The 25,945-nt window shown below is 42.2% G+C and overlaps 4 protein-coding genes across 6 annotated transcripts; 2 read left to right on the top strand and 2 right to left on the bottom strand.

Moving 5' to 3' along the window:
• Positions 1-2,160: 2,160 nt before the first annotated feature.
• smarcc1b (SWI/SNF related BAF chromatin remodeling complex subunit C1b) lies at positions 2,161-10,547 on the bottom strand. The gene is made up of 28 exons (XM_082520926.1): positions 10,222-10,547; positions 9,804-9,923; positions 9,414-9,499; positions 9,240-9,321; positions 9,058-9,150; positions 8,870-8,939; positions 8,707-8,776; positions 8,561-8,636; positions 8,120-8,245; positions 7,735-7,817; positions 7,540-7,646; positions 7,380-7,439; positions 7,212-7,240; positions 6,981-7,096; positions 6,822-6,893; positions 6,625-6,738; positions 6,186-6,339; positions 5,971-6,081; positions 4,789-4,848; positions 4,394-4,652; positions 4,188-4,259; positions 4,052-4,098; positions 3,864-3,966; positions 3,626-3,768; positions 3,154-3,288; positions 2,848-2,980; positions 2,587-2,673; positions 2,161-2,499 (listed from the first exon to the last, which is right to left on the bottom strand). Exons 1-28 carry the CDS (start codon positions 10,387-10,389, stop codon positions 2,432-2,434), a joined length of 2,844 nt encoding a protein of 947 aa, XP_082377052.1. The 5' UTR covers positions 10,390-10,547; the 3' UTR covers positions 2,161-2,431.
• Positions 10,268-15,016, top strand: aste1b (asteroid homolog 1b). Of its 2 annotated transcripts, XM_082520927.1 has the most exons (8): positions 10,295-10,371; positions 10,622-10,730; positions 11,010-11,272; positions 11,727-11,993; positions 12,109-13,112; positions 13,209-13,440; positions 13,569-13,761; positions 14,065-15,016. In XM_082520927.1, the coding sequence occupies exons 3-8, from the start codon at positions 11,035-11,037 to the stop codon at positions 14,414-14,416; spliced, it is 2,286 nt and encodes a 761-aa protein (XP_082377053.1). In that variant the 5' UTR covers positions 10,295-10,371; positions 10,622-10,730; positions 11,010-11,034; the 3' UTR covers positions 14,417-15,016. The 2 variants fall into 2 exon arrangements, with proteins under 2 accessions (XP_082377054.1, XP_082377053.1); XM_082520928.1 differs by lacking the exon at positions 10,622-10,730 and having other exon boundaries at positions 10,268-10,371.
• klhl7 (kelch-like family member 7) lies at positions 14,724-22,096 on the bottom strand. 2 transcript variants are annotated; one of them, XM_082520930.1, is made up of 13 exons: positions 21,638-22,096; positions 21,407-21,509; positions 20,788-20,881; positions 20,566-20,690; positions 20,310-20,485; positions 20,040-20,214; positions 18,843-18,985; positions 18,337-18,577; positions 17,912-18,113; positions 17,723-17,820; positions 17,421-17,604; positions 16,850-17,023; positions 14,724-15,573 (listed from the first exon to the last, which is right to left on the bottom strand). In XM_082520930.1, the coding sequence occupies exons 1-12, from the start codon at positions 21,764-21,766 to the stop codon at positions 16,858-16,860; spliced, it is 1,836 nt and encodes a 611-aa protein (XP_082377056.1). In that variant the 5' UTR covers positions 21,767-22,096; the 3' UTR covers positions 14,724-15,573; positions 16,850-16,857. The 2 variants fall into 2 exon arrangements, with proteins under 2 accessions (XP_082377056.1, XP_082377055.1); XM_082520929.1 differs by having other exon boundaries at positions 14,724-17,023.
• Positions 22,097-22,199: 103 nt separating this feature from the next.
• On the top strand, positions 22,200-25,138 carry LOC309698477 (uncharacterized protein). The gene is made up of 4 exons (XM_082520932.1): positions 22,200-22,874; positions 23,218-23,299; positions 23,412-23,633; positions 23,722-25,138. The coding sequence occupies exons 1-4, from the start codon at positions 22,821-22,823 to the stop codon at positions 24,117-24,119; spliced, it is 756 nt and encodes a 251-aa protein (XP_082377058.1). The 5' UTR covers positions 22,200-22,820; the 3' UTR covers positions 24,120-25,138.
• Positions 25,139-25,945: the final 807 nt, after the last annotated feature.

Below are 25,945 nucleotides of genomic sequence, written 5' to 3'. Positions count from 1 at the left end.
AATACTTTGTAACATAACCTTTGTTGGCAATAACAGAGGTCAAACGTTTACTATAGGTCTTTACCAGGTTTGCACACACAGTAGCTGGTATTTTGGCCCATTCCTCCATGCAGATCTTCTCGAGAGCAGTGATGTTTTGGGGCTGTCGCCGAGCAACACGGACTTTCAACTCCCGCCACAGATTTTCTATGGGGTTGAGGTCTGGAGACTGGCTAGGCCACTCCAGGACTTTCAAATGCTTCTTACGGAGCCACTCCTTTGTTGCCCGGGCGGTGTGTTTTGGATCATTGTCATGTTGGAAGACCCAGCCTCGTTTCATCTTCAAAGTTCTCACTGATGGAAGGAGGTTTTGGCTCAAAATCTCACGATACATGGCCCCATTCATTCTGTCCTTAACACGGATCAGTCGTCCTGTCCCCTTGGCAGAAAAACAGCCCCATAGCATGATGTTTCCACCCCCATGCTTCACAGTAGGTATGGTGTTCTTGGGATGCGACTCAGTATTCTTCTTCCTCCAAACACGACGAGTTGAGTTTATACCAAAAAGTTCTACTTTGGTTTCATCTGACCACATGACATTCTCCCAATCCTCTGCTGTATCATCCATGTGCTCTCTGGCAAACTTCAGACGGGCCTGGACATGCACTGGCTTCAGCAGCAGAACACGTCTGGCACTGCGGGATTTGATTCCCTGCCGTTGTAGTGTGTTACTGATGGTGACCTTTGTTACTTTGGTCCCAGCTCTCTGCAGGTCATTCACCAGGTCCCCCCGTGTGGTTCTGGGATCTTTGCTCACCGTTCTCATGATCATTTTGACCCCACGGGATGAGATCTTGCGTGGAGCCCCAGATCGAGGGAGATTATCAGTGGTCTTGTATGTCTTCCATTTTCTGATGATTGCTCCCACAGTTGATTTTTTCACACCAAGCTGCTTGCCTATTGTAGATTCACTCTTCCCAGTCTGGTGCAGGTCTACAATACTTTTCCTGGTGTCCTTCGAAAGCTCTTTGGTCTTGGCCATGGCGGAGTTTGGAGTCTGACTGTTTGAGGCTGTGGACAGGTGTCTTTTATACAGATGATGAGTTCAAACAGGTGCCATTCATACAGGTAACGAGTGGGGGACAGAAAAGCTTCTTACAGAAGACGTTACAGGTCTGTGAGAGCCAGAGATTTTCCTTGTTTGAGGTGACCAAATACTTATTTTCCACCCTAATTTACGAATAAATTCTTTACAAATCCTACCATGTGGATTCATGGATTTTTTTTTCACATTCTGTCTCTCACAGTTGAAGTGTACCTCTGGTGCAAATTACTGACCTCTGTCATCATTTTAAGTGGGGGAACTTGCACAATCGGTGGCTGACTACATCCAGAAATGCATATACTATTATATATTGTACATATATTTATTAGTTTCAGATGTAGCCATTCTTGTATCTTGCTTGTTTACATTATTGTATTTTGCACAACTCTGTTGCTTGTGAAGCTCGCACACAAGAATTTCACTCACATGTGCTGTACCAATGTACCTGCACATGTGATGTGACAAAAGTGATTTGATTTGATTTGATTTTGATTTGACTAAATACTTTTTTGCCACACTGTAGCTTCAGTTTCCTGTTCTTGTCTGGCAGGAGTGGAACCTGGTGTGGTCTTCTGCTGCTGTAGCCCCTCTGCCTCAAGATTCAACATGTGTATTCAGTGACGCTCTTCTGTATAACTTTGTTGTAGTGAGTAATTTGAGCTGCATCCTTCCTGTAAGCTTGAATCAGTCTGGCCATTTTCTTCATTATTACCTCATTATTCAAAGCAGATGAGGCGTTTCCACCCAGAGAACTGCCACTCAATGGAATTTTTTTTTTTTTAACCATTTTTTGTTAACTCTAGAGACGGCTGTGTGGGAAGACTACCGCCCCCCCCCCCCCCCCCAAATTCACTTTAAACTTCAGCAGATCCTCTTGACGATTAGGTGTTTGCGTTAACAAGCCATACACATAATGATAATGATTTCAAAGCTCAAATCACAGGCTGTAATTTAATTTGAAATGATATTCTGGCACATGTGTACCACCAACATGCCAATGGATTGGAAGGTGGACCCCTGCAAATAGCACAAAGTCACAAAGAAACCAGCTGAACGAGGATAAAAGCTCAAAACTGTTTCATAAAAAAGAACCTTTAATGAGCAGAGTTCAGTCTACAGATTTCTCAACTCTGACATCAGAGCACAAACAGTTCACAAAGAGTGGATGAGCTGCACTGTTGAACAAATACACATCAACTGTGTCTACCTGTTTGCGAATCCTTCAGTGTTGAACTGAAACTACTGAAGCGTTGCAGAGTTTAATTGTGAGCAGCTGTTCCAGATGCTTGGTTTAGATTGAAAGACGAGTGATGTATTCACACCTGCACGTGCTGTTTTCTGATTAGTTCAGCTGTGACTGGATGATGGAGGACCAGTGGGAGCTGGTGCTATCCCATCAGGTTGTGAGGGTGGGTCTGAGATAGTGACAGAAGAACTTTGTGTCAGTACACTCCGAAATAATATAAAATAATAAATCTAGGACAACAGCGGAAAACACTCACACATGCCATTTGGAGCTCCAGGGTGTCGAGGAGCCATCGTTTGGGCATTTCCTCCTGCAGGCATCATTCGGTTAGGAATGGACTGGCCTAGGGAGGAAAAGGGATTAAAATTCATTGGCAGACTAACAAACAGCACTGAACCGATTTCTGTGGCAGTGGATGCATCTTACAATGTGATCATGTTATGGGTTTTATATAAAGAATTGAAGGGTTAACCATATTTATAGACTGATAGGATGCTTTCCGTGTCCATGTTCAGACCTGAATGCTGCATTGTGTAACCCGGCTGCCCCTGCTGCTCCCTCTGCTGGCGAACCTTCATCTCCACCTGCTTCAGCTGCTCAGTGTGGAAAGTCTGTCTTTCCGTCAGCAGCTGTTGCCGCTGCTGCTCTAACTGCATGGGACACGCATATGCACAGGTGTTAAATACTGTTTTTGGTTTCTATGTGGACACAAACCTTTCAGAGATCTACTGGAGTGTGGAATTATAGCTCACAAATGAGCAACAAGACATGGAGTAGTTAAGTAAAGTTTCCCTGTATAATAGAAGACATCGTTATCACTCACAGCCTCTTTCTCGCGGTCCATGATGGTTTCAAGTTCTTCGAAGTGTCTCAACTTGATCTCCAGCTTCTTCATCTGGGTCTCCACCAGCAGAGCAACCAGCGACTTGATCTTTCTCTCTTCTACTGCTGCCAAATGCTTCAAATACAGAGTAAAAAAAGCCAGTGATAGAAGACAACAGTAGTTGGTATAGTGGTTGTAATAGCTAAGAATGTAGCACAGGTAAAACAACCACAGGAAGCGGAGACAAACACTGGGAAGTATACAGTATATTCTTCATATATCCCCAATCAATTATATGCAAAGTGGGAGAGTTTCCTTCAAGTAACCTTCAAGATATTTTACATCTGTTTTGGTTGCTAGGAAACCTGTGGAATAAATGGAGAAAAAAAAAACCCCAAACCCTCCACTTAAGCATTTCTTTAGTTTATATATGCGCGACTGGTTGGATTTTAAGCCAGTGGGTGGGCTTTACCTTGGCCTTCGTGGCAGCCGAGGACAGAGCTGCTGCTGCTGCCGTGGCAACGCTGCCCTCCACCAGCTCCAGCTCCATCACTCTCCTCCCGTCGTCCCCATCCCCCTCCCGCCGGCCTGCGTTCTCGTCGCCATCTCCCCTTACTGAAGCGCACACGAGAAAATTTCGTTATTAGAGCCGCTGATGCGTATATGCATACATACGATGCAAATTCACTGTAGCGCACATATTGATGTACCATCTCTCTCCTCAGCAAGTATATTTTCAGCATTTTCTCTTTTGACTCCCTCCACTTTTGGCAAGCTGGGTTCCACCTGGAGCCCGTCAGTCCTGACAGTAACCTGAAATGCAAACACACGCTCAAGTTAAGCAGCATACTCCACCAGCACACACAATAAACTCTCTGAGCTCCTACTGGTACATTACCTGATGAAGGTTAGAATTTGGCTCCAGTTTTTCTGCATCTACCGCTTCTATAAGATACAAAGCAATGAAATGTTAGATTATGACAGCACAGTGAGAGAGTAATGTGCAATTTTGCCTTTCTATATTTCAGCATTACCATTCTTTTCTGGCTGGTTCAACATTTCAGAGGCTTTTTCCGTCGATTCCTCCTGCACTTTAGAAAACTCCTCTGAAAGCAGAAAGCAAAAGTCACAACACACATTTCCCCTGTTTTGCAAACATTGTGTATACGATATACTATCTCAGAGGTACTTAAAAACTTAGATTACACAGAAATGAACCTTCTTCCCTCTGTAGTCTTACCCAATGCTGCCTTAGCTGCGGCTGATGCCACACGAGGATCCACCACAGATGCCAGAAAGGCCACGGTGCTCATAACAGGGTTCTCTGATTGGCTGAAAGGCACAGGCTGAAATGCCAGTGGACCAAGAGAGGCCGAAGAGTCTTCTAGGTAAGGGTCTTCTATCGGCAGACGGAGGAAGTGGAGGATACATTCGTCCTGCGTTCTGGAGCCCACGTGCTCTGAAACTTTGTTCCAGTCATCTCGGTAAACCTCTAAGGCCTGAGAAACGTAGAGGTGGTAATAGAGAGACCAAGACGAACAAGGCTTAAGGGCTTGGGTAAAAGATCTCATTACATAAAAGATCTCATAAATAAAAAATGCAAAATGCATGTGACGATAAAGTTACTGGTCTTACCTCTAACAGCAAAAGAGTCTCCTGCTCTGTCCACTCTCTTCCTGCGCTCGCTCCTTTAGTCTGAGACAAGTATCACAAATATGACAATAATTTAAGAATAAAGCTTGTATGACACTGTTATAAAACACATTCTGGTCTATTCTATGAGACACAGTGGAAGAGTGTCTCTTTTAAGGAATTTTGAGACTTGCTGTTAAACAAACCTCTCAAATTAAGACGTATCTTCAAGATTCATAACACTCCGCAAAAGTCTTGAGCTACACTTTAATACTTTGCTAGAAAAAATGGGATGTGGATGCAGCGATTTATTAAAACATGTACAAATGCATGGAAAAACTGACTTTGTACAATTATGATGAGCTTCGAAGTTTATATTCGGTATGACCACCTTTATTCTTTAACACACCCTGAACAGTGTGTGAATGTGAGAGTGAATGAATAGTGGAATTGTAAAGCACTTTGAATGTCTAGAAAAGCGCTATATAAATGCAATCCATTAACTCTCTTAGGCAGCTTTCTTGCAGTTTCTTTAAGTAGTCTTAAAGAATAATTCTCCAGGCTTCTTGAAGGACGTTTAAAGCTCTTCTTTGGATGTTTGCTGCATTTCATTCTGTTCTCTATCAGGCCTCCACTTGTCCGGTTTGCTCAATTTCTGTAAGGACACACTGCACACCATGCTTTGAAACGCCAATTCATCAGCTAAAAGCTCTTTCAGAATCACCTTGTTAGTGTAAAAACACTATTTTATGCCTGTCAAGCTGTGTTAACTTTAGCATTTTTCACAGATTCGACTAAAGAAATGAGAACAAATTCTGTATTTTTGCGTCAGGCTGCAAGACACAAAGTGCCTGAAGATACTGGTTGTGTCAGACACAACACTGGTTCATCCCATGAGTTTGGTGCCTTTTTATTATTCATATGTCAAGTGGTTTAAGTGCCTTAAAATGCTCTAAAAATAATCAGGTAAGAGGACTGGACTGAAAATTGTTGAAAAAGTATCCACTTTCCAAAGAGAACTTTGGACAGAAAGTCTGGAGAACTATTTCTCAAGACTTGGCACCATGGAAGCACAACATGAAGAAATGAAAACTGGATCAAGACTTGTACTGAGCTGTAGTTGCTCTTTACTGTAAGCACCATTATAAACTATTTTTTTAACTTTTTGTATTAACAGTGTAAGACCTTAGGGTGTTTCTTGGCATAGATGTCAGTACGCAGACCAAAGTTTTGGCAGTCTGAAGGTTTCTCTCTGCTCTTTTCTGGGAAATACAACATGTGCTGTGAAGCTGACACCTGCGGAAATAAGTAAGAGTTTGTCAGAAGATGTTTCACATGACAAAAACTGCGTTTTAAACTTGTCTGTGCTGAGAGCTTTGCGCAACAGCATCACGACAAACCTGTAGCGGTTTGTGTTGCAGGGGGGCCAGCCCAGATGGCGTGTCAGCGAGTACGTTGAAGTGAGGGGTGGGTGGAGGTCCCATAGGGAGAGGCCTGCTCTCTGCATCCACTTGGTAGTTAATCAAACCCCACTGCTCCAAGAATGCATGAACCCTGGACACAAACATTTGTTTCATATTAATTCTAATCTGCTGTAGCTGGAACAGCCCCCATAGCTCAAACACATGTAAATACATTAACAAACTCAACATGTTTTAGACACAAATACTTATTAACTACAGAATCATTAACGACACATATACCACCTACTGCTCCTTTCCAGCATTAACAGATTTCATTTACTAACACATTCACAGATAAACACCTACACACTAAACCTAATTTAGCAGATGCAGCAGACACACATGACAGCAAACACCCACACGCACAAAGTTATACCTTATGAGGGCACAAACGTCTCCAGTCAGGTTGCGTCTACAGGATGTTGAACTGAGGTATTCCTGGGGGTTCAGCCGGTATGTGTCGATCATGAAGTTACGATATGCCAGGTAGCTGCGAAGGTGTAAAGAAAGCTATACTGAGGCCTTCTCGATCATCTGTAATAGCGGTAAAGTCTAAACATCAGCAGTACTCACATTTCAGGAGTTTTTGACTTGTTCTTCCCATTGAAGAATTCAGGGAGTGCACGTTTCTCTATCGAGTGAATGCTGGACAAGATGCACAGGGAGCTTTTAGGTCTTTTGAATAAAATTAAGAGGTTCAGCATACAGGTAAATGCAAATACATATTCTTACCAGTTGTAATTGAACCATGATGTGTAGCTCGGTATTATTATGTGATGTGTTTGTTCTGTGATGTTTTCCTCTCCCTCTGATAGGCGTGGGATCTCTGCTCTTCCATCCTCATCTTCCTAAATAGAGATGAGCAATACACAGAGAAATATTACTTTTTGCAAATCTGGAAACTAAACCCAAAATTCCTACAATTAGAAAAGTTTTAAGTGAGAGAAATGACATCATATTTACCCGTCCTGGGAAATCATCCTCCTGGTCATCTGAAAAAAAGACAGTGGTTACAAGGATGTAAAAAAAACAAAAATCACACATAAACATACGAATGACATATTTAAAAAAATTTATTTTAATGTTTCGAGACTTCTCTGTATGCATTTACGATGGCACAAGCATGCCTACCTAGGTCAGCCATGATCCCTCCTTTCACTGGAGTGTTCTCACTGTCCTTCTTAAGGTTGACTACATAGATCGGATAAGAAAATATTAAACACATTTAAACACTTTAGAGGAAATGTACACATTTTTAATGAGTTTTGGACACTGTCTTCAAGAGTTTCACCATTCTTGGGTAGTATGACCTCCTCCATGTTAGGCACAGGAATCGGGTCTTCCATGTCTTTGGTCAGGTCCTCTTCTGGCTCCTCGTCCTGTTGTCCACGCCTTCTCCTGTGTGTGAGCACACAAATCAACAGTGATACCTTTTGTGACAACCCAAAAGCACAGCCCCGTATTAAAAGAAACACCTATGTCTTACCCTTTCTTTCCTTTCTTCCTGCCTTCAGAGGAGGGAGGGGACGGGGAGCGCCTTCTCTTTTTGGAGGGTGTAGACTTTGGATCCTGTAACAAAAAGTTAAAGGCAGATGGAGAAAAACTAAAAATGGAATAGAGACTATTTTGAAACAAAAGAGCAGGATTTGCAACTTTGTGTCTGACAGCTGTTTTTCATCTCTAGGAGAATTGTCTGAAATGGGAAAAGAAGCGTGTCTGCTTACAATTCTGAGAACAAAAGAATCACACAACAGGATCACACCTGCTTTTTGCAGTTGATTAAACTGTTAAAACGTAAGCATGCATTAATAACAGGGGAACTCCTTCCTAAGCCTACAGACCAGTGCCATTTTTTACTACTTCACACAAACCTGGTCGTCTTGGAGGTGAATACGCTGCCGGAGGATGACTGGCACATTCCTTTCGTCCACACAGTAGTCTTCCTCATTCATCCATTCGTTGAAAACATCCGTGTCCAGAATCCAACCAGCATGGACCTGGAGAACACGCACGCACACACACACACCCACACAAATTGAATATTAATGAGTGATGCATACTTCGGTATCTCATCAAGTGTAAGAAAGGAATACAGAGCATGCTAAATGAATAGGATTCAGTCAGCTGTAAAATTTCTGTAAATTTTTTAGACATTATATAAAATCATCTATTATTTATAGTACGCGTGGTTCCTTAATGTCCCCGCTGACAATCACATTCTGTCTGACAAAGAAAACTGAAGACAAACATCACTCAGTAACTGCAGCAGTAACTAACTCCTGACAGCGTGATGTATGTGGTGCCACACTAACCCTCCAGGGCCTTTCTGGATGTGGCAGCTCTTCAACCTCTCCCTCAACATCACTCGATGACAGCCAACTATCATAACTGTAAGAGACAAGAGACGTTGTCACTTCATGCTGGTCAAGTGTTGTGTGTGTGTTTGTGCTTGCTTTACCTGTCAGGGTGCATGCCCCAGTGTACCAAGACATGCTTGTCTTTCCGCATGACAGGACGCATCCATTCATCTAAAAACAGATGTGTATACAAAATGTATTTAAGCTAAGTGGTAGGCATCATAACATCAGCAAACACATATACACATACAAACTTTAACTAACCTTCCTCTGTCGAGGGAGGGCAGGGGTATATGTGATGACTGGCAAGCGTTCTGTCCTCTGTAACAGTACCCTGCAGGGGGACAAACTGTGAATCAGTAGCACTGAAATCCAACTACTGTATCAGAGCTACATACATTTAGTCTCACTCTGAGCTACAAATAATCTTCTACTTATTTGCAGTACTTTACCTGATGTTTGGTGATGATGCCAGTTAGTCTGCCGACCAGATCCTGATCCAGTGTAGGGTCCAGATATACGACAGGCAATGACATGCAGTTGTTCTGTTGTGACAAATATTCAAGTTCGTGAAGGAACAGTCCTTGGTGTGTATGTGTGTGCAGTTGTGTGTATTGAGATTTGCAGTTTTCACCTGGATCAGTGCTTTTTCAATTGTACCAAACATCTCCACGTTCCTCTCAGTCCTTGATGGATTCTGTAAGTCAAACCTTCGCCTGTGTGAAAATAGGTAGAGAACAAAGAGATATTAAGGACACAGGTGGAAGCAAATGAGATCTGTTAGGGATCATATTAGGAAACTACCCACCAGCCCTGATCAAACTTGAACTTGTAAGCTGTGCCAAGAATGTGGCAGAGTCCATCACCTGGTCGCAAGTCAAGGAAGCACTGTGCCTGTAGAGAAATCAACAAGGTTTTCTTGTGGGTTTGGGTCATGGACATGGACATGAACAACTTTCATTATTTGGGTGTTGTTGTTGTTTTTAATCCTCTTCACTATTAAGTGTCACGCATACTTAGAGGCAAGCATTTGCTTCCACAGTTTTAAACTCATCAATCAATAATCAGTCTACTACTACTTTAATAGTGAAAGTACACTACAAAGTGAGGCACTTACAGCGACTTACAAGCCAATTCTATCAGGCATTTTAAAGTCACTTGTGACGACAATTAGATAGACAGTGAGAGATAGACTCACAGGCAGCTTGGTGAGTGCAGGGCTGGTAGCTTGTCGGCCAAATGCATCCTCTTGGAACTGGAGAAGCTGCAGGGTGACTGCAGCCAGGACCTGGCAAGATGGGGCATCCGCCAGAACATACTAACAAATAGAGAGGGTTTGAAATTAGATAGGAGTAGAATTTTTATTTATCGTGCCACTCAATACTCTATTATATACACAAGCTTAGGGCTGTATTTACATGTGATACGACTGCGCTAGATTTGCACTTCACGTTTGTATATCTTTCCTTTTGTGCAGGGTCCGCTGACTTAATTTCTCTATATCTAGACAGCCAGTGTGAACACGTAACCGTATGTTTACGCTGTAACCCACTGGGCTTGCTAACAGGGAGGGGGAGCGGCTAGCATCTTGCTTAGCTTCCTGGTCGGCTAACTACCTTTTTGTAGTGCTTCCCGATCCACTGTCTCACCACTTCCAGCTGGGCTAAAGTATCCGGACTCTCCCAAAACCTAGCGGACGGGCTGCTGTCTTTTTTTCGGTGTGCAAATGCACCGGGGGTGGCTTGGCTTGTCCCGGGAATCCCGAGGTTTGTTCCTCCGGACATTGTGGTCGTAATAAAACGTAATTATTTTTCAAACGTGAGAACAAAACTGGCTAGCGCCCTCGCTAGCGTTTGCGTTCTCGTGTTCCCTCGCGAGAACGCAAACGCAATTTAGCGTAAGGCTTTTCAAATTAATTAAAATTTAACTGTCATTATTCAGTGTTGTGGCTTTATTTGCGCGTGTTCTTTGCTGATTTTTTATATAGAGGAAAATTAGATATTATCGTGTTTACAGAGGAATACACACGTTTGTTACTAGCCGGGAACTTTATTTTGAAGTACAAGGACGGAACTGCGCAAGACAGAAAAACACTCGAGCAAGTAAAGAGAAGAAAGTGTCATTGGTTAGTAAAACTCGTAAACATTTACTGCTCTACTAAATACGGCTGATTCTGGATGTCATTTGTCGTCAGTTACTCATAGTTTTATGTTGCAATAACTTCCGATGAGTCTTAATTTTCCAGCCGACAGTCTCTGTGTCTCTTACTTCACATTGGAGCGAACTGTGACTCCTGTCATTTTCTGGCAGTTACCTTCCGTTTATTGCATGATTGCACAGAAACTGTCTTTCGGACATTTTAACCATCGTGAGTACCATTATCTTATACATCATCTCACTCTAGGAACTCGTCCACGCCCTGAGATGTAATGGGTGTCCATGGTCTGACGACCTTTGTAGAGGGGAACAGACACTTCCTACAAGATGTGAAGTTTAGGGACAGTCGGCTCGTTATCGATGGCTGCAGTCTTTATTTCCGCCTGTACTTTAGCCACGGATTGGATCAGCTGCACGGAGGGGACTACGATGCCTTTGCTTCCCTGCTCGCCCAGTTCCTCACTGCACTGGCAACCTGTAACATCCAGCCATATGTGGTTCTGGATGGAGGTAAAGATGCTTTATACAAGGCCGTCAAGTTAGGATGTTTCAAGTATGTACTTTTCTAGACATTTAAAAAAGGGGACAGCTTACATTATTTCTTTTTCTTTTTATTCTTTTTATTCTTTTTTTTAAAGTTCTCTGTATTTGGGTACAACATCATCTAATATCTTCAATTTAAGTACTCACCTCATTTAGTAAACATTCCCCTTAATTTCAATAGGACATCTTAACTTCAGTCATCTTTATATTGCTTTTCATTGTAATAACAAATAGGTCTGTAGCTTATTAAATCATTATATCATTGAACTATATTAGATTTTTTTATCCTTTACCTTTTCATGAATGCTTTTCTTGCTTATATCTTTAATCTGCACAAACCTAAAGCAAAAACCACTTTTCACATTAAATAATGCTATAACACCTGCAAACATCTGTTTTCCTATCTTTTTATTATTATTAGGGATGGACCCCAGTAACAAGAAGTTTGATACTCTACGCCAGCGCCTGCAGTCCAAGATAAAAGAGGCAGACAACCTCTCTCACGGCCGCAATGGCTCTGTTCTCCCCATTCTTACAAGAGACGTCTTCATTCAGGTCCTCATCCAGAGTGGAGTCCCGCTCATCCAGTGTCCAGCTGAGGCTGACTGGGAGATTGCGTGCTTGGCACAAGAGTGGAAATGCCCAGTGCTGACAAATGACAGTGACTTTTATATCTTTGACCTTCCAGGTGTGGATAGTCTCTGGACTTTAACATAGATGCAAAATAGCTCTTTGGTGGTAACAGTATTTTGCAGTATGTATTTTCTCATGTGGTATCTATCTCAATTGTTTTCTGATCTTAGGAGGTTATCTGCCATTCCGTTTTTTCCAGTGGACCAACCTTAACGGTAAAGCCTCGCAACGCTACATCTTAGCTCGCTGCTACACCACTGCAGGCCTGTGTCGCATGTTCGGGGGCATGAACCCCGAGTTGCTCCCTTTATGTGCTGTTCTGACTGGAAATGACTACGGAACTCCAAAAGATACTGAAACCCTTCTTTCTCTGTTAGATGCAAGTCTGTTAAGGAGAGGTGGCGGCAGGGGTAAAGGTAGATCACCCCCTTCTCGTATTGAAGGCCTCCTTCTTTGGCTGTCCTCTTTTAAAACTGTGACTGAGGCCTTAGAAGAAGTGAGCAGCCTAATGGGGGAGGAAGCTTGTAAGGGCAAAAGAGGGCAGAAGGGTGGTCTCGCATCCAGGCTGCTGGCATGTATGCAGGAGTACCATATCAAGGCTCCGAGCTCTGTGGCCCGCTGGTTTTCTGGAGGTAAGGCATTTCAGGGAGGGCAGACCTCTGGGCCGGCACAGCTGCCGGAGTGCCTGTCGACAGCAGCACTTCAGGGTCGGCTTCCTCCCTTGGTGCTTGATGCTTTGGTGATGCGCAGGGTCCTTCTCATCCCGCAGGTGGAGAACAGTAAACTAGCTAGCAGCCACTGTAGTTCTAGAGCCATTCGGCAGGCTGTATATGGGATATTACTGCACAGATCTCAAGATAATGTAACTGAAGGAAGAGTTGGTGGTACACAGTCAATGAAGGGGCCAGGAGGTGAAATACAAGATATGAGGATGCAAGAAAACAGACAGGGAATGAGAGGTGGGAGAGGGCGAGGAGGAAGGGGGTGTGGAGGTAGGGGTCAGAGCATAAATGCAGCATTCAGCAAGGAACAAGCAGCTGGGTCATCAACAGTCCAGGCTCAGGGTGCTCCCATTTCTGTGGAAGAGTATGATCGCTTGGACCTGAACTTGAAGAAGATGGAAGTGGAGGCAGTCCCACTCAGAAACCATGTACACCTGGCTGGACTTGGTCAGGTAAACATTTTTCAGAATCAGTATTTGTTTTGCATTTGTCTGGAGTTAGAAGTTTTCCACATGATCTGATTGTATTTTTCAATATTTTTGTTCCAGGCTCCTGCAGCAGTCCGACTTGGTGCCCTGTTACAAGTTTTGGGCGTGAACCAGTCAGCCTTAGTTTCCGTTCCTTTCCACCTGCAGCTGCCTGTAGCTGTGACAGGATTCTGGTTTCGAGAGGCCACACCGACACCCTCACAGCCCCAGGTGCAAGCTTTGGTCCTAGGCATGGTTTATGGAGAGGTCTTCTTGAACACACAGCTTGGAGCTATCCACTATCAACACACTGGTTAGTTGGATTGTATCCCTCCTGGTTTCTTCGACATGGTTAAAAAGACTAATATGCCTTAGTAACATGCCAACCTTTCATTTTTCTTGCCATTACCTAAAAGCTTGTATTTGCTTTCAACACTGCAGTCCCGCAGCCAAACTGGGCTCTGGAACATAAAGTGTGTGCAGGGCTGGATCGACAACGTGTGAGACCAGGTGAGAGACGGGGAGTAGATATTGGAATGGCTCACAGTTTCAGCCAATGGCAGGCCTGCCTTTGGAGTGCACTTTGTCTAAATCAGCTACTGCTGCTGCCGCTGCCAGAACCTCATCTCTCATGGTAAGTACTGTATGTCAGGGACATACAGTAAAAGAAAATGGTACTCTGTATGCATTAGAACTAGAGGTGCAACCAACAAACAGGAGCTGGCAAGGAAAAAGAGAATTATCTCTAGATTTACATGTAGAAAGCTTTAATTACATTTGAAGTGAGTTTGGGGTTTTTCTGCTAAGCTTACACAAATGGGATGATAATAATTATATGTGATATCTGTCCACAGTTATACCACGATGGTAAAGAGTATTTTTTTAGAGTACATTTTTGCATCTTTGTTGCCTTGTTCTCACTCCCTCTGTCTCTCAGGTTGTTCAGTGGTACGCTGGTGCACGGCCTCGTCAGGTATCTGAAAGGAGGCCGAAATGCTGAGTCTCTGCTGCCTGGGGGATCTTTGTCTGCGCAGCTCTACTCCTCCCTGCTGAATGCTATGAGGAACTGCAGTTCCAAAGCCACTCACTCATCCTCAGAATCAGGAAGGAGGGGGAGAGGCAGAGGGCAGGGAGGGAGAGGAAGAGGAAGAGGAAGAAGAGGGAGAGGTGGAAGAGGTGGAAGAGGAAGAGGAGCTCAGGGAGGGGGGAGAGATGCTAATGAGATAAACAACCGGTTTGCTCTCCTTATGAGCGAGGAAGAGTCTGATGATGACGATGAGGATTATTGATAGGGAGACAGAAAAATTAACAGATGGATAAAAAACACTTGCTCGGGGGCCAAATTAAGGAAGGCCAGTCAGTGGTTTACAACAGTTGCTCAGGGAAAAATGACAGCTCTTAATGTTTACCACTGTGTATGTTGCACTAATTTAACTTCCTCTAGTCATAATGTTTAATTGTGCATTGCCATCTTGAGTAATGTCTGTAAAGACATACGTTCATATCAGAACATCAGTTTTTCCACAAATTACACAATTTTAGCATCATTATGCATCATGAGCTTTTATCAAAGTAATCTTACTCTAATGAATGCACTTGTTTTCAGCTTCCCAGTTTTATTTACATATTCGAGCACAACATTTAAACAGTTGTCAGTAACATGAGCAGAAAGTTGTATGGCAGCTAATGAAAAAGTCTGGAGCATTTTATAAAATCTTACATTTTCTTCATTTCATTGCAGCTGCCTTATGTTTCACTAACTTGGTGCTCTTATATTTTTAATCATATTTGTATTTGAAAAGGAATGGAAACGTGTTTTGTAAACCATCACATTGAGCTATGTGTTTTAATTGTAACTGCTTATAGCTAAGAATAAAATGTTAACGCTTTCTCTTTAAAGGCACAACACAAAGCTACTGAACAGTAAGATGCTACACTAGTGTTAAATCAGCACACAGCCAAGAGTTAAGTACTTACAGATGCTGTATCTACACTTTGACACAGAATATTTTACAGCCTATAAAAAAATCTAATTTTACAGTGTTTTGTATAAGGACCAAACCAAATAAAATAAAATATAAACCCAGCCAATATTTGACTGGTTTTTCTTTCACAAACTGATTTACACACATTAAATTCAAACAGCAAAAAAGTTACATCGTAACAAGAAAATGACATGTGAATATACAATATGAAATGCTCACACAGCAGTTCAATGGCTAGCACTGTCCCCTCACAGCAAGAAGGTCCTGGGTTTGAATTGACAGGACCTTCCTGTAAGCAGACAAACTACAGAAGTGATAAAAAGATAAGCAAACAGAGTAAACCACATAAACTAAGAAAAACATTAAAAAGCATAAGAACTTTTTTTTTCGATGAATTTGGGAAAACTTCCCGCTGGCCCTTGAAAATTTGCACATGTCCCTCAAATGCTATTTTCTGAGCACTGAAAAAGAAAGAAAAGTGTTTAAAATTACAGTTAGGTCCATAATTTGTTGGATAAAGAAACAATTTATGTACTTTTGCTCCTGCACACCACTACCACCACATAAATCAAATAATCAAGATGTGACTGAGGCTCAAGCCTTCAGGTTTAATTCAGGGGGTTTAACAAAAAGTTTGCATTAACTGTTTTGGTATTGCATTTTTTTTTTTTGCGCAGTCCCCCATTTTTTTAGAGGTTCAAAAAGTAATTGGACAATTGGCGATCATCTAGTTTCATCACTAGATGAGCCCTGTTCCATTTCAATTTCATGACATGTGACACAGTCATTATATCTAAAGTTGATTCAAAGTCTCAACATTTGTATTTTATAACTCTTCACTGTTTTTACATAATGAGGCCCAAAGAGATGTTCATACTAGTGAAGTATCCAGAAACACCAAAATACACCTATCAGAGAGATGGCAGAAACTTTAGGAGTAAAGTTTCTGCCATCTGCCATTTACGGTAACTAGCATTTGTTGCTGCTGTCACACCTGAAAAAGCATCACTAAAAGACGTTAATTACTTAGGCTGCCATTTTCAGAGGCTCCAATGTATGAAAATGTAAACCCCTCTGAATTATAGCTGCCAGTCTGATCATCTTGATTGTCTAATTCAAAAAATACTGGAGTTATGTACGGAGGCACGGTTACAGTTTGTCCAATGAATTACTGGATCCATCCATCCATACAACATCAAACAAAAATGACCTTACATAAACCCACGTATTTCAGCTACGTTTATATGTCAATTAAAACATTCAAAGACCAAAGTTAGAAGCAACATTTCTCTCATCCAGAACACAGAGCCTGTCTGGGCAACAAGATGCAAACAAAAACTACCCACAGCTCATCACCGAGTCCTGCTGCTCTCTCACTGTTGCTGCCATTCACTGAGCAGTAGGTAGAGACAGGTCAACAGTGTGACAGCAGTAGAGTTGTTGGCAGGCTTTTTAACAGGCCTTCAGATGAATATCTAAATCCCAAATTTTAAATCCTACTACCTATCCAGAGAATGGATAGATGAAACTAGTGTCCAGCCCAAAGAATTAGGACATAAAATTTTGGAGTAGCCAAAAGGAAACTGCCTACTTCACTGGTTAAAGAACATAACCACTTTACAGCCTAACCCTTACTATGAGCTCCTTTCTGAAAAACAAGCCCACAGAAATCAGTTGACTGGCTGTCAGAACTGTCGACAAGCATCACAACTCAATATACGAGTACGCTTAAACTACCTCTACTGCTATGAGGATGATGAGGCTGAGGAAGATGATGCGGCAGTGGCTGCAGCATGTGGCTGAGAGTCTATGAGGTCCATGTCTTCGTCTTCGTTGACTCCGCAGGTGTCGACCACACAAATCAGGCAGCTTGTGACGGGAAACGCTCGCACCTTGTTGCAAGTCACCCACCTGAGCGAAGAAGAAAATCAGAATATTTCGATTCAGCGTTTAAACAAGTTACTACTTAACTGTATAGATTTACAGCCTGCGTTGCCCAGGTGACTGAATTGAACAATGTTTTGTGAAGAAATGCAACTCAAATGGTTTGACAGCATGTTTATGAGTATTTTTTTACTAGTATGATTATTAGCTAATACGCTATTACACCTATTAGCAATATATACCCAGCTACAGTAACCACCAAAAACAACTAAGGAATTAATGAATGAAATAGCCAGACCTGAAAATTTAATGAAAATGTCAATAAAGAAGGTGGTCATGCGGTGTTCACATACTACTGATAAAGACTCTTCAGCAGTATCAATCAAATTGTATTATTTGGGTAGTATTCAGTTAATAACCCAACCTGTCAGTATCAGTGTGGTATTCCAGGGCGTGTCCAAGGCGTCCCACTCCTTGGAATCCTGCCAGCACATAGATGATATCACCAACTGCCGCACACTTCACAGTTACACCTCGCCACGGCATAGGTGAAGCGCCACGCCACTCGTTAGTTGCAATATCATAGTATTCAACCGAGTCCAGTCCACCTAGAAACACACACACAGACAGTTGTGCATATGATTGCATATTAGGGCCACTGAAGGTAGGAAAAAAATGACGGGGAGTGGATGGGCGGTATAAAAATCTGGGGGGACGATGAATTACCTATTGCTCCCTGCCCTCCAACAGCATATATCCTGTTGTTTACAACCACCAGTCCGTGGTTCTTCCTGGCCTCTCTCATCCCACATAACTCCCTCCATCTGTGAAAGGCAAAAATTGAGTGGAACAGGCCAATGGCACTTTAAATGGGCACATTAAGAAGCGTTGTATCTTAAATGTTTGTTGACTCACTGTTGCGTGTTGGGGTCGTAGACCTCACAGTTGTTGAGCACTCTGCCAGAGACATTGTTCCCCACCGTTCCTCCACAAACATAAATGAGCCCGTTGGCCTCCACGGATCCATGGCTGCAGCGCGCCATCAGCATACTTGTTTTAATCTGCCATGACTCTGTCCTGGTGTCGTAGCATTCGAAAAGGTCCAGGGCTGAGCTGCCTGTAGGCACATGTTGGTGGTCGGTCAACCGTGAAGAAATCATTATCTATGCTTTAACAAGACATCTTTACTATTTAAATGTTCCTACTTTTTTAGAGAATGTAATAATAGTAGCACAAACCAGCTTACTTTCCCCATCACATGTCTGCATCTCTTTGGGTAGTTGCACAAGATCCCAGAGTCTCTCATTTTTAAATCTTTTCTCCCCTCACTTCATGCTTACCTACTTCTGATCCCCCAGATGTATAGATCTTTCCCTGGGCAGCGCAGGCAGCCAGACTGTCGCGAGGTGTGGGTGGACCCAGCTTGGAGTACCAGCTGTCCTTCAGGACGTTGTAGCAGTCCATACGCTTGATGGGAAAGAGCTGTGAGCCACCCAAAATGTAAACCACATTGTCCCAGAAGATAGCTGTGGCGTCACGGCGCTTTTCAAAGGGGCAGCGGATGTCAGTCCAGCTAGAGTCCTGTATGGAAAACCATTGTAAACATTCCCAAATATGATTTCAACAGACCTGACTAAACTCAAGTCTCATAGAGTGTTTTGTGAACCAAAGAACAGATTAGGTGCCTGTAAAATTAAAACCTTAAAAAAAACAAAAACAAACAATCTTATCTTTAGCTTATTAATTATACTGTAATACTCAAGAGCACATATCTGCACTCCCTTTAATTGTTCTTTGGTGTGATTGCCCCTGTGACTATAACTCATTAGCATTTGCAGCCCGGTACCTTCGGGTTAAAGTAGCGGCAGGACTGAGGCTGTGAGCCGCCAAACAGAGCAATGCGGTAGTCGTGCTTCTTGCGTCGTGGCCGACTGCTCTCTCCCAGGTCTTCACGGTCTTCCAGGGAGAGCAAGTGGTAACGCATCCCACCTTGGAGAAAAGCACTGGTTATTTTGTTTTGTGTGCGTGCTCAAGTAAAGCGAGCAGCCCTTTGAGGTAATGAAATACCCAATATATGTTATACATCTATCTTTTGCTATCATAATAATGTCGAATGTAGATCATTTAGATTAAGATTCAGCACTTCTACGACTCCAGGGCAAGTCTTTCAAGTATTTCACATTTTGTTTTAGAGGGTGTTAGACTTGGATAAAATTGGAGTGAATTTATTTTCCACAATTAATCAAAATGCAATAATCCACAATGACAAAGTAAAAGGAAAGAGTTACGAAATTTCCCATTTACCGAAGTATTCAGATCCCGTATTATGAGCTCTGGTGCAATCTACCTGTTAGTGGTTTATACAGTTTAACTCGTCCCTCTACAACCAATATAATAATTGGACTGGACACAATTACTAAAGACTCACACCCGTCTGAAAACAAAGAGGTGAAGTTGAGTTGAACTTTCCGCAGACCTGTGAGACAGGACTGTGCCAAAGTATAGATCTGGGGATGGATTACAAATATTTTTAAAGCACTAAAAGCAGCCTCAGCCATGCTTAAATTGAAGAAATTTGGAATAACTAACAGGCTTCCTGAGTAATGTGAAACAGAGCGTCTTAGTTAAACAGGTGGCTAAGACCTCAAGAGTAGGCCTGCAGGGAGTTCACCAAAAAGCACCAGATACAGTAAGTGCAGTGTTTTGGGGAAAGAAGTCACTGAGCAACTAACCTTCTGAACAATTCTGCTGAGAAAAATTAGAGAAACTTCCAAAAGCAAGGGCTCTAGGATAATTCCAAGTAGACTGGACCCAAGGGTGCCGCACGAGAAGTCTAAATACTTACATATAAATGAGATATTACTCCTTTAATGCATTTATAAAACATCCTTAAAACCTTTTTTTTGCCAGTGTGAACTGCTTGTGCTTTTTTTGTCCATCGACATGAACGAGACAGTTACCGGTAACTTTGTCTGCTCATTTTGTTCACTTGAAATGTAGAATTTGTACATGCGTGCACGTGTTTTTGACTCTTCCTGCTCACCGATGACCATCTTGAGGCACTGTGGATTGTCCTGGATGAGGGGCTCGGCCTGGACAGTCTTGGAGAGGAATGTTTTGGAAACCAGTGGAAAGCGAACACACCCCAACACCTCCACCATGTACTGCTTTCTGTTACACACATCATACTTCAGCCAGCGCACTGCAGCATCATAAATCTGAGCACAACGCAACAGAAGAACATGTTAACAAATTTTTGGTGACAGACGTCTTCTTTGGCACAAATATATTTAAAGGATGTATACACGCGTACCTGGGCCTCAGCACGGACGGTGAGTTTGTCCTGGTGCAGCAGATGTGTGAGCTGCGCAACATCCAGTTGCAGAAATTCATCCAATTTATAGACTTCAGTGAAGTGAATCTGAAAAAAATCATCTGCAGCCACCTTCAGCTCTGGACAGTCCATGCAGTCTGCAAGGGCTGAAATGCCTACAGGAGAACAGAACAAGAGTAAGTAAATATCATGTGTAACACAAATGGAAGGTCTGTATTTGTATTTGTGCAATCACCTAGGCAGTTTGTTGCATCAATCTGTCCTTTAAGGAATTCCACACACATCCTCTTCACAGGTTCAATCTGATACTGATTGGCTGCATCCAGCAGTGACTGGACATTACTGCTGTTCACGGAGATTCTGACACACACACAAACAAAAAACAAACATGCCTCTCTCAATAAAAATGCTTCTGTTTTTTTTATCTGTAATAATTAATTTGATACACAATTCTTACCTTGCAGTGTAGATAAATTCAATCAGCAGCTCAATAATCTCAGGCTCAGCACTCCTGAGCTCCACCTCGTGGGACATTGACTCCATCATTCTGGCTAGAAGTGAAGAAAATATAACAAACACAAATATAACAAGTGTACTAGCACTATATGACAACATCACTGTCGGTGTGTCAAGATGGGAAGCAGTAATAAATAGATTATGCATAAAAATACATAGTAATCGTTATAGGGGTGGTTATAAACTTTCAGCTTTTGTGCCATCTTTATTGAGAAACACACAATCAATGTAATTACTTAAATAGACTAATTCCTATGTTTGCCTTTATTAGATTAGGAGTGGGCAGATGACACTAAGTAAAATATTCAGTTTTTCTGCAGTGAGGACACAGCCTTTGGGGTGTGGAGATGCAGTACATGCTCGCCTGGCATATACTTTTACATTTAAATTTCTTTCCTTTTGCTCATTCAACTTTTAAAAGCCAAAAACAGGAATCCACAATTCTCATTATTTATGCAACATACATCTGCATCTACTACCTTCTAAAATATAATAAGAAATCACACTCTTGCTCCCCCAATATGCCGCCATTGGTCTTGATTTGTGTTTGTCAGACTTACTGGTGAACATGAGGCTAAAGAAGTGGCTGGCAGCAGCAAGCACCACTCGGTGGGCTGGGAAGTGCTTTCCCTGAACCACCAGGGTCACATCACAGAGAGTACCCTGCAAATCACACGCAGTAATCAGGTGTCAGAACAGAGGAAATGCCTAATGTAAAGCCCTCTTAAAGATATTCAGCCTGGTACTTTTGGTTCGTGTTCCCTCTCTCTCTCCCGCACACACACTCACACCTGTTTTCTCAAATTGTTCATGACTCCCATGATGCTGGACAGTTGCCTGTACTCCTCTTTGGTGGCACACTTTCTCTCGCCCTTCTTTTTTGAGCTTGACGCCTTCTCTGGAGAAGCCATCCCCGTCATGTCAGTCTGACTACTTGACGGAAAACGAAGGAAAAAATGAAGGATTTTGGCACCAACGCTAACAGTATGACTACAGCGTACAGCTGTAGTCTCTTTGTTGTCGCTTAGCTACAGGCAGTTTGCCTGCAAACCCCGACAGCAGCTTGTTGTGAATGTATGAATTTAAAGGCCGACAACTTCACGGCGGCTTCTACATATGGATAAATTAATTTGTCTGCCAGGGGTTAAAAAACAAAACAAATAAGCACAACGTGTTAGCTTAATTGTTCATTCGTGTAGCTAGAACTCAATTTTTTTCTGGTTGTTGTGATGCTCTTCTTCTGCTTCTTCTTTTTCCGTCTTTTTCGCCTTCTTCTGTGGTCTGCACAGAATGTCGTAATGCTGCCCCCTGTAGCCTGGACATAAATTGTATTACAACTCTGAGACCAAGAAGAGTTGTGAAATAAGCCCAGCAGTTCCCTTTGGTTTTCATAAACAGCAGGTGTGAATAAAACATAAAAGTTTCTCTATAGCTCTATAGTACAGTTGGGATACAGCTAATTTCACCTGGATGAATAATATGTCAGTGTCTCCGAGTGACTGTAGAAAAGGCTGTTTCTTACAGTCATCGGTGTCTCCAGAATAGGTGGGACGATATATATAGGTTATAATAGGTTGTGGACTAATTATAATATAGGGGTTTTTTTTTAGTCAGGGTGTTTGTTTACTGCACTAGTTATTGCTCTGGTTGGACTTTAGCTGTATATTAACTGTATATTTCTGCGAACTCTGTTATTCAGAACAAAACTGTAGTTTTATATCCTATCGGACAGGCATATCAAAGCTGCTTCAGCTTTGCGGCATGCAAAGCACCGCAAAGCGCATGCGCTGTAGTAGCTCACCTGTCGTTGCACCTGTTGAATTCTTATCTGTACAACAATGTAAAATACAAAACCAGGAAGCTTTTCTTTCCTCGACTCTCATGACGCTGACGTCACGGAGAATGCGGACTACAATTGCCTTGTTAGAAATAAGTGACCTGAAAACAAACTGAGAGGCCACAGAGCCGCAGAAAATGTTCCGTTTATGCTGTTGCTGCTTCTCTGGCGATAACTCCAACAACAATGAGGTATGTGTTTATGCGCTGCACTGGGTTTTATGGTGTCTTTATAAGAGCGTAAAGTGGCTTCCTTAGAGTTTAGCAAGGAAACTATACAGCTTCGCTTCGCTCGATTTTTCCATTGCAAATAAAATGGTGGGATCCTCTTAACTGCTGTAATGTAGCATTACTGGGTCTTCACCTAATAATCTACTTTTGTTGGGGATTTGAAACATAATTATTATAATATTGAAGCTGAGTTTATGATCACATCGTTGCACTGGTACACGTGATCAAATATGCCTAATATTTGTGGCACAAGAAGAAGAAAAGAAAAAGACTATGTAAATAAAACCAACTTTCGCTGTTTCAGAGACGGCCTCTCCTGGATTCCCGACGCTCTGAAGTCAATAGTGCTGAATCCGCCAGGCTGAGCCGTTCATCAGCGGACAGCGGCAAGTCATCTCAGACTTTTTTTTAATACTTATAAAAATGACAGATGAATTTGATCCACCTGTTTTTCTTGCTGTGTTACTCGTGCTTTCTTTTTTCTTTTTTTCTACTCAGATGCACAGACTGTGAGACGGATTGGACGGCTGGTGATGAGGCGAGTGTGCGTGCCTGAGCTGGATCAGAGGTTTTTGGAGATGGCTGAGACCTTCAACAAGCAGCAGGAAGGCTACGAGGCCATGGTGCAGCATATAAGAAACCTCCAGCAGAGCTGTGACTGTTCCCATGATGACACCCTTGCTTTTGTTCAGTGTTTGGGGAAGATTAGAGAGGAGCAGGGTGAGTGACACATACTTTTTAACACACGCTTCATGGTAGCTGATGCCTCACTCCCTCCCCCATTTTTTAAAAACTCATGTACTTCCAGAACCAACATACCAGGTCTCTCTTAAGATGAAGGGCTACGACTTCTTCCTCAGTGCGGTTCCTGTGTGGTCTGAGGGCGCAGGTGAGGGGAAACCGCTTCCTCCACGTCTGCAGAGGGCTCAGAACGAACTGAAGGGTGCTTCTGACAGCACCAGGATGACCATTTCAAAGGGGACCACCCTTCAAGAGCTTATCGGCTGGTTGCTCCGTAGCCATGATAAAATGGCTGAGCAAGTGAAGAAGGCAGCAGAAACTTACCAAGAACAAGGGAGACTTAGTGAGAACCTGGAGGAGAACATGAGGGAAGTGAGGAGGGCCAAAGAGTTGTCTCAAGGATACAGACAACAGGCCACGGCAGTTCTCACTGAGGCTGCACAGATAGCAGGGGCTCAACTGTAGTGCACATATCTTTCTAAAAGTTTTGTTTTAACCGACAGCAATGCGGAAGTACAGCATTTCCATGGGTTATCTCCATAAATATCCCCACCAATCGTATCAAGACTGTCATATCTCCTTTTATTATTTGATTATAATAGAAACGTATTCTAACACTTTAAATAGGTTTAAAGTGGTTTTTTTTATTTTGCGTCATTACATTCTGTCATATGTATTGTTAGAGTGGTAGATGCTCATACTTAACCTGGTTTAAGGTTCTAATAATGAACTCTCGATGTGTGTAACTGTGTAAAAGCCAAAAGCTCAAGCTTCAAACTGTGTTAAATATTCCATTTTAGAATTTTTTTTCTTTTAGATTTAGCTTTGATGATGTTCTTCAATGTAAATTGTGAAGACTTTGAATATATCTGTGTATCTACAGTGCATAATGCCATCAAAGGTTTCAGAGAATCTGGACAAATCTCTGTGCACAAGAGACAAGGCTGAAAATCTGAATGCACGGGATTAAACGCACAGTCCTGTCATGGAAATCACTACATGGGCTCATGAAACACTTCTAGAAATTATTGTCTGTAAACATGCGTTGCCATGTCATTCACAAATTTAAGTTAAAGGCGTATCATGCAAAGAAGAAGCCATATGTGAACATGATCAAAAAACCCTGCTGTCTTCCCTGAGGCACTTAACCTGGACTGAGGCAATGTGGTCAGACAAATCAAATCAAAAACAGGAAAGCTCCATCCTCTGGACTAAAGAGACAATTGTTACCAGTGCTCAGTTCAAAAGTCTGCATCTCTGGTGGTATGAGGATGTATGAGCGCTGTGGAATTGGCAACTTGTGCAGTTGAAAATGAGCACTGCAGGTCCCCTTTTCTCGAATACATGTAATTTCCCTAGCCAACATTAGGGGGCAATGCCGCTTCACTTTTATCTAACAACCGCTCATCGTTTCATCCTCATCAGACTTTTAGAAATAGCACCGCAATGACAAAGCTTGTCTGAACTCCAGAATTAAATTTATAAACGTGCCACTACTTTGTGTGTGTGTGTGACTTTTACCAGAATAGGTTCACTGATTTCTGCGAAGCTTTCCCACAACTCTGCCTGGACTCTGCTTTAACAGATTGCGAACTTCATGGCTGGTATGTTTCCCAGACATGACAGAGCTGACATGATATGACATGAAAGCTCACTGCAACAGCAGCTGAAAACTAAACTGGAGGTTTGTCGTGATTGTGCGTGGGATGTTTTACTGTTTCAATATACAGACTTCTATTAACTGATTAAAAACCGCAACTTTCCCACTGTTATTAACCTAAAAGCCCACCAACACATGGTCATATGCCATGTTGATAATTAATTTCCAAAAATCCATTGTTCTAAAGGCTATTGTCACATGGTCATTTATTGTTTACCAGAGAGGGACAGTTTTGGAGCAGTGTTTCTGTCTTTGGCTTTGGATTAATTAGGTGTAAAGTGTGATGTAAAAGAGAAGCAACACCAACACTTCCTTTTTTATGAAAATACTCGGCAAATAAAAAGAACGAGGATCAAATAGAGCAAAATCTTGAATATAGGCCGTGGACCCAATTTTAGTGAAATATAATGGTTAAAAATGGTAACTGAATATTTTTATAGTTTACTCATTAACATTCATATATTTAGTAAATAATCAAAATCGATAATTAATATCCTGCAAACTGTATGTTTTCTTATACATACAAATCTTCATTAATAGCAGATTTGACAAATCACTTGGCTGTCAGAGAGCGGCGACTGACTGGGACAACCTACCGTGATCGTGGAAATTATTAACTTGCGGTCCTCGT

This window comes from Aulonocara stuartgranti (assembly GCF_965226115.1).
Source record: "Aulonocara stuartgranti genome assembly, chromosome: 22".
In the NCBI taxonomy this organism is placed as follows: domain Eukaryota; kingdom Metazoa; phylum Chordata; class Actinopteri; order Cichliformes; family Cichlidae; genus Aulonocara; species Aulonocara stuartgranti.
The sequence above is the reverse complement of the archived record's forward strand: the minus strand, read 5'-3'. Positions and strand labels throughout refer to the sequence as shown.